The 12,571-nt window shown below is 38.5% G+C and overlaps 1 protein-coding gene across 2 annotated transcripts in view; it reads right to left on the bottom strand.

The window, feature by feature from the left end:
* VAV3 (vav guanine nucleotide exchange factor 3) overlaps positions 1 to 12,571 on the bottom strand; it is a 356,625-nt gene that overhangs the window by 11,584 nt on the left and 332,470 nt on the right. For both annotated transcript variants that reach the window (XM_027620157.2, XM_027620165.2), the window contains exon 25: positions 10,915 to 11,044. In XM_027620157.2, coding sequence (XP_027475958.1) covers positions 10,915 to 11,044 — 130 coding nt within the window. The remainder of the gene's footprint in view (positions 1 to 10,914; positions 11,045 to 12,571) is intronic.

Consider the following 12,571-nt stretch of genomic DNA (forward strand, 5'->3'; position numbering starts at 1 on the left):
GGCCTTTTTCCAACAAAGAAGCCAGAAAAATCCTGTCAATACTTAAGGTTCAAATCATGTCTTTCTTCTGCTTAAATCTACCAGTGGCTTCCCATTTCTTCCAGAGTAAAGGCTAAAGTCCTAAAAGGCACTGCATGCTCTGGCCTCCCTTCCCTGCCCTTCTGCTCTGGCCACACTGCACAGATCACATATGCTCCCTCCTTTGCACTGGCCGTTCCCTCTCTCACTTGAGTCTTGACTCAAATGTTACCTTCACAATGAGGATTACTTCGATGCCCCATAAAAGAGTCATGGACATTCACCACTCATGCCAAGTGGTACAGAGAGAAAACAGGGTTTACTGGAGGGAATGACATGAAGGCAGAGTAGTAGGTAGAGTCCACCCCAAACGCCCACTGTCCTATTGCCTAGGTAGGGCACAGACGGTCTGCACATACCATGGTCAAAGTTCCAGCAGCCTGCTTTACAGACTGATAGCATATTTAGGCAAGTTTGTAATAATAGAAATTTCCCTGTTATGGACTGAATGTTTGTGTTGCCCCTATCCCCAAATTCATATGGTGAAACCTAATGCCTAATGTGATGTTATTAGGCAGGGGGGCTTTTGGGAGGTGCTTAGGTCATGAGAACGGAGCCCCCATGAATGAGATTAATGCTCTTATGAAAGAGATCTCACCGAGTTCCCTAGCCCCCTCCACCATGTGAGGACATGTGGTGCCTTCTGTGAACCAGAAAGCAGGCTCTCAGGAGGCACTGAATCTGCTGGCACCTTGATCTCGGGACTTCCCAAATTCCAGAACTGTGAGCAATACATTTCTGTTGCTCGTAAGCCACTCAGTCTATGTTATTTTGTTACAGCATTTGGAACAGACTAAGACACTGGTCCTACAAGTGGCCCTATTAGAAAAGGGAGCTTCTGGAGCCAATGGCTGGTTCAGCCTCTCCTGCTGTTGAGAAAACTCAGAACTGTTGAACCAGCTTTCTGCTAGCCTACCAAAAAGAGGAAAAATGAACCCCTAGTTTTGTTTCTCATCCCCCTACCACCCCAGTTAAAATACTAAACCTTCTCTGGCACTCCTGAGTACTATCGCCTGGTTATATTATTTTTCCGAGAGCGCTCACCAACTTCTAATATACTTAGAACTTATTTTTATCTATTATCTGCCTTCCCCACTAGCATGTAAGTTCCACAAAGGCAGAGACATTTGTCTGTTTTTTTTTCCCCACTGTTGTGTATTCTCCAGCAATTTGAACATTTTGAACAATGCTTTCCCAATACAGAACTGCTGAATGAATGAATGTGGAGACCTATGGAGGGGGTTATTGGTGAGAACAGACAAGGAAAGAAGTTTTTACACTCATCTAAATAGGGAGAACTGTACCCTATGAGGAAGAAGGAGAAAAGAAAGAGGGAAAATTAACTGGAGAAGACTGAACTTTGCATAGAAAGACTGAGCAAAATCTGAACCAGCAAGTCAGGCAATACAGGAATCTTTATGCTCAATTCTGACAAATCTGAGTGTGTTCCCAGCAGGCTGGCCAGGATGGTGACAGAGGTGGCCACCGTGTATATGAGGGGGGACTGAATAATCTGAGGTAGTTTATAGAAAAGAAAAAGATAGAAACACAGTGGAGAAGGGGGGGGGGGAAGCACACCAAAAGAAAGGTTATCATGGTAGAGAGAATATATTGTATATTTACTTTGAGTAGCTCTAAAGAGATGAACTATTGTATGTAGGTACAGTACGTTTCTAGATCAATATAAGAAAAAAGTTTTTATTTTGTTCAAAAAATAAATTGAGTGCTTTGTATTGCATTAGACATAAGGTCACCTGACTATGCAAGCAAAGCCTGAGGATGACCTCTCAGGAATGTCATAAAAGGTCCCTGTTTGAAAAAGCCTGGACCAGGTGAGGCACTGAGGTGCAAGGTACAAGAATTGCCCCTGCATCTCTCTCTATTGTTCAGACATTAAGCTAAACTGTAGGTCACATTTCAGGGGTATGAGAGATATAATATATGGTGCAAGTAGATGCTCAAAAATGTTGAGTGCATAAAGGAATGAATGAAAGGAAAACAGAGCCAGTTCTGTACTCAATTTCGCATGTTATTAGGAGAGAAGCGAGTTGCAGAATTAAGACCTGCTCCCTTATGCAGACTTGGAATTTAGTGGGGGAAGCTGGTATCAGTGGCAAATACCAGGAAAAGTGAGCTCTCGGCATTGTTCCTCAAAGCCAGGAGCCTCACCCAAATTTTAGGAAGGAAAAAAGGAATTCTTCTCAATTTAGATAAACTGTGTGTTCCATAGGAAAGAGAGACCAGAAAAACTAAAGCCTTGGATCGGGGCTGCCATGTGAGAGTACTATATAGTCAGTTAGGGAACAGTATACACATTGATTGAGACTAGTTTTTACTTTAGAACATAAGGTCTATGGGAAAGACAGTATAAAAGATGAAAAATATTAAAACATAAGGCTGCTTTTTGAGCTTTTAAACATTAAAAAAAAGATGGCTTTGAATGAGGTTATCTGTATCTGTAGAATTTCTGGCTGTAAGCTCTATTTCTGAAGGGACCCTGAGTACTAGCTACTAATTTTTAAAGCTATCAGGTTCAGGATAAAAATGCCTTATATGAGCTAGTAAAGCTCTTGAAGTAAGTAAATAAAAACGGGGAGCCCAGCATGACCTGATAATGAAGATGTGCAACTGTAGTTGATCAGTTGCCCAAGAACAGTAAATTCTGCGGACCTCATAGACATGCTGAGGAAAAAGAATATAAAAATGTCAGCAATTTGTTACAACTACCTTAGCCCATGGAAGAGTGTGTGTACTGGGAGAATACAGCTGAAGCCCAGGAAATGGAAGTGGGAAACCAAAGTCCCAAGGAGAAGGGCTTTATAAATACATTAAGATGTGTCAGATGAGGCTAATGAAACATTTCGCGCTGGGTAACAGTATTGGAAGTGGTGGCCCGTTGCAGCAGTAACAGTAAGAGCTAAGACACATACACTTCCCGCATGCCAGACCTCGTTCTAAGTACTTCACAAACACCACCTCTTTTAAGCCTCATCAAGTGAGCATTAAACCTCATGAGCCAGCGCTGCACGATGAAGTAAACGAGGGAAACTCGAGGGAAACTGTCACTTTGCTATGTCATATAAGCAGCACCTGTGGTGCATCTGTGTGACAAAAGAAACCTTTTGTGGCACTTCTTATGGAGCTACTGATTCACAGAACTGCCGGAGATATGAATTTAACATACGTAAAAGGGGTTTGAAAAACATGATGTTTCATTAATCATCAAATTATTAAATATCAAACAGGGTTATTGGGTTCTTACATTATCAAATATTTTATATGAAGTTTCAGATACACATCTTGGAAACTCTCATTGGCTTAGAAGTGCTTTCTCTTTGGGAGACAGTGCATCTTACTGCAGGAAAGTTATCATCCATTTAAAACACTTCATTGTATTAAGGTAATGGTTTCCTTCTAACTCCCATCCATTGACTACCTGTCTACCCTAATAATGCAAGTCCTCTTACCACTCTAACTTATAAACAATCAGTTATAAACAAACAAAATAAGGATGGAAAAATTTAGAGAAAAACTTTAAATTGATACTATGAGCTTGTAATGGGTTGAATGGTATACCCCCTACCCTGTTCCAAAAGATATGTCCACCAAGAAACTGTGTATATGATCTTATTTGGAAAATAGGTCTTTGCAGATGTAGGTTAAGGATCTCAAGATGAGAGATGAGGTCATCCCATATTTGTGGGGGGGGGTGTTCTAACTGCACTAAGGTGGGCTCTGAATGCAATGACAAGTGTCTTTATAATATAAAAGAAAGGGATCTGACACACAGAAGAGAAGGCAATGTAAAGACAAGGCAGAGATTGGAATCATGTCTCCATAAGACTTGGGATGCCAGAGACTGCCAATGGCCGCCCAGAAACCATAAAAAAGGCATGGAATAGATTCTCCCTCAGAGTCTCTAGTAGACACCGATCCTGCCAACACTTTGATTTACAACTTCTGACTTCCAGAACTGTGAGAGAGTAAATTTCTGTTGTTCTAAGCCAACCAGTTTGTGGTCATTTTTATGGCAGCCCAAGGAAACTATTACAATGGGATTAAAACAAACACGTTATCAGAATAAAATGGAGTCAGACCCAAATGCCAAGTCATCAAAGAAAAAAATGACAAAAGATTAAGCATAAGATAGGGGATCGGAAAATAAGGGTAGGTGAGAATGGGTTTGTTGAATTTCAAGGGCAAGAAGGTAAAAACTAAATGAAGTGGATGTTTGAGATAATAAATATTATCCACTATTACACTGTGATTAAACTAATAAATAGTGGTTAAGGCACTGTCAGGCTGTTTCAGGAATTATCAGAAACATGAAAGCTCTATTATGCTATACTGAGTTAAATAAACACGAATGATACAAATTCTCCAAGTTTCTAACACCCTGGCTAAAATGAAGCTCATGCTTGTCAGATGGTTAGTAGAGTGATGGGGATGCATGTGTGTGCAAGGAAAGAGACAGCACTGGAGGGAAGCCGCCCAGGCTCTGGATCTGGCTCTTTGTCCTACAAGGTCATCTGTATGGTCCCAGAGACCAAATGAAACCTTTGTTGATTTTTTAAGAAGTGCTATAGTATTTGTCACCACACCAAAAGGAGCATACTGATCTATATTTTATTTTCAAACTGTCCCATTTTCCCCTGCTTTTTCAAGTATCAACTACACATGGCACTTTAATACCTGCTAGGTCTCCCATGGGCCTTATTTTCTGACTTCATTTATTTAGCCTTTTCTGAACACATGTCTCATCAAAGGCACTGTGCAAAGTGCGATTGATATGAGATATGCCAGAGGAAATCACTTAACCTATGTAAAAATAATATTAGATGTTCTATGTGAACTATGAAATGAATGTGTTAATGATTCATCTTCATCCCGGACCACTCTTTTTGGTGCCAACCACCTAGTGAAATATTGAGGATGCACAGGTACTAAAACTTTGTGCAAAACTGAATGTATTACCTTTTCCTTTATACCTATTAATATCTCCTTCTGTCTCCTGGTCAATGGCTTCACCAACTTGCCAGTCATCCAAGGCAAGTACTTGTGTATCTTCCTTGTACTACTGCTACCTTGATTCCCTCATGCAATCAATTAGACTTCCAGAAGATATCCACATCTGCCATAGTCCTGCTACACTTTGCACTCTCATTCAAACCAGCATCATTCCTCCCTTGGACATCTGCAATGACTTCCTAACTCATCTCTGTTCTGTCCATGCCTCCCTCCAAGCCACTATCATGGAGTAGATAGTGATCTTTTAAAACAGTGTAAACCAGTTCATATCATTTTCTGCTTATAAAGCTTAATACATTTCCAATAATGTGTATATATATATATATATATATATATATATATATATATATATATGAATGTGCTCACTATGCTCCAAACATGTTGACTTTCCAAGTCCTTCAACATACAAAGTTACTTCCTGATTAAGGGCCTTCACACAAGCTAGCTCTCCACTGTGGAGTTTCGTCACTCTCCACTACCTCACACCCTGCCAATCCACACAGATCCTCTACATTTCACCTAGACATCACTCCTTCTGTCCTTCCCTGACACTGCAGGTAAAGTAGGCCCTCTTGTCATACCCTTTCAGCTGTACTTCTGCTTCACAAGGCTTGTCAAAACTGGTGATTATTTGTGAAGTTGTTTTATATTTGTCCCTGTCCACCAAACTGTCCAACCTATTTACTGTTTTAACTCTAGTATTTGGTACAGGGCCTGTCACATGGCAAATGTTGTATAAATATTTGTTGAATAAAGGAATGAATAAATGAATAAACAAATACGGTGAGGTCATCAGTAAGGAACAGATGGTTTCAAATAGGACCTACTCAGTACTCTACATACCCATAAATCAGTGCACTGAGCTCCCCCTGCACCGGTAGTAGGGGGAGGAAACAGGATGCTGCCATTTTCTTTCAATCCTGTTAGATTTATACAGCTAATGGGATTATCTCCAAATTTCAACATTTTACCTCTAAAATGATTCATTCTTAAAGTAGCAAGAATAATACAAAGAATTCCCATATACTTTTCACCTCAACCTCCTCAAATGCTAACATATTACCAAGTTTGCTTTATCCATCTCTGTATTTTTCCTGAACCATTTTAGAATACGCTGCAGACATAATGCCTTTCACCTGTAAATACTTCAGTGTGTATTTTCTAAAACTAGAGATAGTTTCTTCTCATATATAATCACAGTACAATTATCAGCAAAAAATTAATACTATTACTCTAAAAACTTCAAAATTTGTTCACTGTCTCATGTATGTCCTTTAACATACATACATACATACATACATAAAATTTTTCAGGCCCAGGATTCAATCTAGGACACATTGCATGTACTTATCATGTCTCTTCAGTCTCTGTTTTAGTCTGATACAACTGTCTTTCATGACATTGACGTTTTTGAAGCACATAGGCCAATTATTCTGTAGAATGTCCTTCAAATTGGGTTTGTTCCAATGCTTCCTCATGATCAGGTTCAAATTATGCCTCATGGGGGCAGGAATCCCACCAAAGTGATGCTGTGGCCTTCTTAGAGCATCACATTATGAGGTACATGTGATCTACTTGTTCTTTTATTAGTGATGTTAACTTTAATAACCTGATTAAGGTTTCTATTTTTCCTTTTGTTATTAGTAAGTTCTTGTGAGAAGATACTTCGAGATTATGTGAATATACTAATAACCAATGTTTTTTTTTCTAATTAGCCAACTCTAGTCTATGGTCCAACTAAATCTCCATAAACAAGAACTTGGAAAAATGTTTAAAGTCTGCTTATGGGTCATGAAATAGCTAATCATGCAACTTTTCCTAGTGTAATGGTCTATTAACATTCTACCCTACCCCAGTCCCTCGTGCACAAAAAGAAAGAAACCTAGGATGCTATTTTTTTTAAGAACATAATAAAATGGGGGTGCCTGGGTGGCTCAGTTGGTTAAGCGACTGCCTTCGGCTCAGGTCATGATCCTGGAGTCCCGGGATTGAGTCCCACATCAGGCTTCCTGCTCAGCAGGGAGTCTGCTTCTCCCTCTGACCCTCTTCCCTCTCGTGCTTTCTATCTCTCATTCTCTCTCTCTCAAATAAATAAAATCTTAAAAAAAACATAATAAAATATCTAATCTCGTTCATCATTCATCAGATGAGAAAGCTGAATCCCAGACAGGCTAAGTGACTTGCCTAAGGTCAGACAGCTACTCAGTAGCAGACCTGAAAATAATTAAGTGCTCATTGTAGAGTAAGAAAGGCAAAAGTCAGTTCAGTGCCCTTCAAATACATAAGCCCTACAGATACACCTGACGCTGTCTAAAGCAGATTTGCTGTGACAGTTTTTAGAAAGTAGTGGGATTTTTATACAGATCCACAGACAGGGCAGAACATCTTCCATGGAGTCACTGTGGTTTCTAGGGAAGTACAACAACCCACTGCTCTGCCTGAGCTCTCTGTCTTCTTCCTTTCTGTCTTGTTCTTCTCCCTTGGCAACACTCATGTCATTCCAAAGGCAAAAGTCAAGTCTCATAGCTCTGGAAAAGAGCATTGCCTACAATAGGATACTACCCTAGAACTGTCATATGCTCCTTGCCTAATACTCTGGACTCCTGTTTAATTCTAACCAATACCTTTTTGTATGTTATTCTGCATTTGCATGGGGTGGTTCTGCCATCATCTTATCACGTTTTACAAATTTGAAAAATAGTTGGTAATTTACCCAAGAATATTCTAACCTGGACTAATACAGAAGAAAGCAGACCCTTCTACAATGCCCTGGGACTTTCTTTCACAAAGTGACTATACTATTTAAGAAAAAACAAAACAAAACAAAACAAAAAGATACTAGCAGGTATGAGGAGTTGGAACTCCAATCTCAACCTCTGCCTAGAAAACAGGTGGACCTAGGCATTAGCTTGCCTGCTCTGCTTCCTCCAAAACCTTTTAGAAGTAATGGAGATGTTAGTGCCCTAGCCAATCCAGTATCCCAAGGTAATATTTCTTGATAAAAATTATTTTTAGATAATATTTAGCAGCATACCCAAGCTAGGAAGAGAGGTAAGGACTATAAAACCATCCCACGCAATCCTTATGCAGCATTCCTCCTTACTGCTTCTGAGAAGTACAATGTGCAGAAAAATAGAAGCAGTGTTTTAATTAAGGATCAACTCTCAATCAGGATTTGGTATAAAATAAAGTATATTTAAAAAATCATAAAAGCAGAGATGCGAATTTCTAGGAGTTAAAATTAGCAATACTCAGAAATGCAGGAAAATGTTGGCTGTGTTAGGAGTTACTAGTAGTGGTGGTGGTGGTAGAATCAAGTGTAGCTGATATTTATTGACTGTTTACCATGTACCAGCACTGTGCCAAATGCTTAAAGCTCCTCGTGTAGCCCTGAGAACCATCTTAGTGTTCTTATTTTATACAAAAGTCAGTATAAAGTAAAGGAAACACTGGCATAGTGTTATAAATTTGATCTAAGATTATAATCGTGCTGCATGGTAATGTCTGAATAATCTTGGAGTCCAGACCACTGTGCAATTATTGCTGACTGACAGACTAACTCACTCCCTCCTTTCTTTCTGGTCACTTTATAAGGGAGGTCTTCCACGATCACCCTATATAAAAATAGCAAATTCCCATCCCACACTTGCCGGAGTGTCCCCATTAAAATATAAGCTCCATAAGGACAGGAACTTGTCTTCTCAACTGCTATATCCCAGTACCTAGAACAGTGCCCTGTGTTAGGTATTTAATATCTGCTGAATGAATAAATAAATCATAAATAAAACCAAACTCTGACAAAGATTAATTTTAAATGAATGATCTGCTTTTACTTCTTGATCGCAAAAGGGTTCTGTGGCATGCTCACCGGAGTCTCTTAAAAAATCTGGGAGGGGAATATTTGACCGCATGACTCTGTTTATTGAAAAATTCCCTCTAGCTCACATTGATGTTCAAAATCATTCTGTTGGCTATGCAATTTTTGCTTAAAAAAAAAAGGCAAAAGGCCTGAAACTCCATTCCTAGCGGCTAAAAAAGTTTGAACATTAAATACTTTGTTGAACATTAGAGACAAATTTTAGATTAGGCAACTCTGCTCATCGTTGGACAACATCCTCTGAACATCTACATGTGCCAAGCACAGAGAAAGTGCTGGGAGTAACCATGCAGTGCAATATGAGGGCTAATGACCTTCCACTAATATGGGACATCTGCTCTCCCTGATTGCCAACCTCTCCCATCTTGGCTTTCTAGAACTAAGTGAACTCAAACAAACAGGATTTTTAGTATAACTGACCTCCTTGGCAACTTTTATCATCTCCTGCTGCTAGGAATGCAAAGTAAAGGACAGTAGAAATTTACACTTTTCATTTGGGGAAAAAGGTCGTAACTTTGGTAGAATCTTAAGAAATTCATAGGAAAGAAAAAGATATTTGTAGGAAAATTGTTTTTCAAGGAAAACTTGTTTTTAAAATGAGCGAAAATTATGGCCTATTGAGAATCTAAGATAATTGGGTAACACTGGGCTAAAAAACAGAAAGATAACTTTTTTTTTTTTTTTTTTTAAGTAGGCTCCATGCCCAGCATGGAGCGCAATGTGGGGCTTGAACTCACAACCCTCAGATCAAGACATGAGCTTAGATCAAGAGTCGGATACTTAACTGACTGAGCCACCCAGGCACCCCCAGTAAGATAACTTTTAATAGGTATTTAAAGTTTCAAAATAAAGTATGCTCTGCTTTCATTACACAAGCTTGGTCATTTATTACTGATCTTTGTGAAGAGAAAAGCTATTAAGTTATTCAAATAGAAAAAAATCTGTCAGTTGATGTGACATATTACTTGTATATTTACTTATATACAAGTATATGAAATTTTACTGATATTGTTAGAGCCCTGAGTGTTACCTGTTTCCCTTTCAGTTTTTGCTTTCAGGGAAAAAAAAAAGTTAAAGTTATATTACACGATGCAAATTCTTTTTTCAAATACTCCTAGATATTCCCGTTTTGCTCAGGCTAAAGATTCTAAGAGTAATAAAATTGTATTCATTTCTCCTCCAAAAGAATTTTACTTAAAAAAAAAATGATATTAACATAAGGGAAGGAAATCACACTTTATTCATAGCGTTTTTCATTACAATGTTCTCTTTACATGCTATATCTACCTCCAGGAAGATTATGTGACATTAAATAGTGATGAGAAAAAAGGGGTTTTGACTTGAACTCACACTCAAACTATCACATGCTTTTGGATGGTGTGCTAATCTTTTGTGATCAGCTGTGGCACAGCGCTCATTCTGCCAGAAAGTGACTCAGGTATACTTGTAAATACCGGCATCAGAGGAAACATGCTTTAGCCATTTCAAAATCCTGAAACTAATCATTAAAATAGGATCATAAGCAGATTTGGGATACCAGGTGAGATGGGCTAGCTACACACCAGCCTTACTTAGATATCATTAACTCACACAGCATTATGACCACACACACATATGAGTTAGAAAGAGTTGAGCTAATATACAATTCACTGAAAAGTATGAAACTTATGAAACTTACATATTCACATACCCTTTGAACTTCTGATGGACTTCTAGACACAAACATGACCTTTGATGTGGCACAGAGAACTATGTCTAGACACATTCATAAACCTATTGGTCCATCATGCTTAGCTCCACAAAAAAGTCCTGGCTAAACAGATCAGCATATTAACTGGTTATATTTCAAAATTTGGAATGAAGATGTTTAATGTTCTTGTGCCTCCAATCCTTAAGTGACAGCAAATTGTATTCTGAATTGCAGTACTCACAGCTGTTGCCTGCTCTATTACCCCTCTGTCCAGCTGAATGTTCAGGCTCCTTGTATGGAAACTGTAGGGTCGTATCCAAGGTTCTGAAACCTTCTTTAAGAGAATGATGCTTGTAGTACTCCACAAGTTCCTTTAGGATAAAAGAATTAAAGATTATTTTTGATAAGGGTACTTTCATTCTCAAACACATGAGCTCTTGAACACATAACTATATACAAGAGGAAGATGACTGATTTAATGCCAAATCTTCCATAAGTATATAGAAGGGTAGGTAAATGATAATCTCTCCCTGCTTTCTAGATGTACATGGCACCTAACTAACTAGTAGGCCTGGCCACTGACTGATAATGTGAGTTACCTCCTATTGTTATTCATGGATAGAGAGCATCCTGTTAAGTCTTCAGTCAGATGTGGTCAATGAAAAGAAACCATACTAAACTTTAATTGCAGAACAGTAATTATTGTTCTTATTTATGAAATACTTGCTTTTCTAAACAAAAATAAAGGGAACAGCTGTTTGCTGAATATATAGCCATTTCTTGTTTCCTGCATTTTCTTTCAACATAGTAGAAAAACAAACTTGATTCTAAATGTTCTTTTCCACAGTAAACCAAAGTTGATAAACCACAAATGCTACCTGGTATTATTTCTGGCTTACAGTGAAGTGTTAGTGCCCTTCAAAGTTCTGCATAGCATCTGCTACTTACAGAGGTCAATAAAATGTAGTACTTTCCATTTTCCCTTATATCTAATTTGCCTTAAATATATCCAAGCCTAATAGAATACCATCCACCCTCTTCCATACTAAAATTTCAGGAAATTTCTCTTAAGATGTCGGTTTCATAGATTCTGCACAAATATGAATCCTTCTATTTTAGGTAGAAAATAATAATTCATAATGGGAAAAATGCATATTATTAGATGAGTACTATAGGTATAATGTTTCTTAGAAATACCTGAAATGAAAAGCAATATCACTTTTAACCTAATTATTTGGTGCTTCTATTAATGTTTAAAACAAATAGGGTAAAAGTAACTCATTTCTTCTAAAAACCAAACTGTCATCAACTCAGTACCTCCATTCAGTGGTTATGTTCAAATTTCCCCAAAACAAATCAACTGAGCCAAAAATCACCCAAAAGAATCATCAATGATTTCTATTATTTATGATTTACATTATTTATGGCTAAACTCGGATGAGTTGTAGAATGCATTGTGTGGGGAGTTCCAGGGGTCACAAAGATTATGAAGGTAAAGCTACTGCCCTCTAGGACTGCTCACTCTTGAGGGAAAAGTTAGGGGTTATGGGCCCTCAAAGGTGAGAAAGAGCACTTCCTTTTGTGAGCCCCCTGGAGAGGACGAAGGAACGGTTCATGATGGAGGTAGCTTGGCTTAAATTGAAGAACAGGCAAAATTGCAGAAGCCAGGAAGGCGGAAAGGATTGTTTTAAGTAGAGCAGCCAGGCTAGGAACAGACATAAAAGTGACTGAGTGAAGGCTACATTCATAAACAAAAAGCAGCATGGTTTGGCTGAAGCATTGGGTAAAGCAAATGGAGATTCTTCAAATCCCACATCTGTAAAACGGGGAGAATGCACCAGTTCACAGATTATAGTAAGAATGTACAGAGTGCCTGGTACGTGTGAATAATCTAACTA

The sequence above is a fragment of the Zalophus californianus genome, chromosome 4 (assembly GCF_009762305.2).
Source record: "Zalophus californianus isolate mZalCal1 chromosome 4, mZalCal1.pri.v2, whole genome shotgun sequence".
Classification (NCBI taxonomy): Eukaryota; Metazoa; Chordata; class Mammalia; order Carnivora; family Otariidae; genus Zalophus; species Zalophus californianus.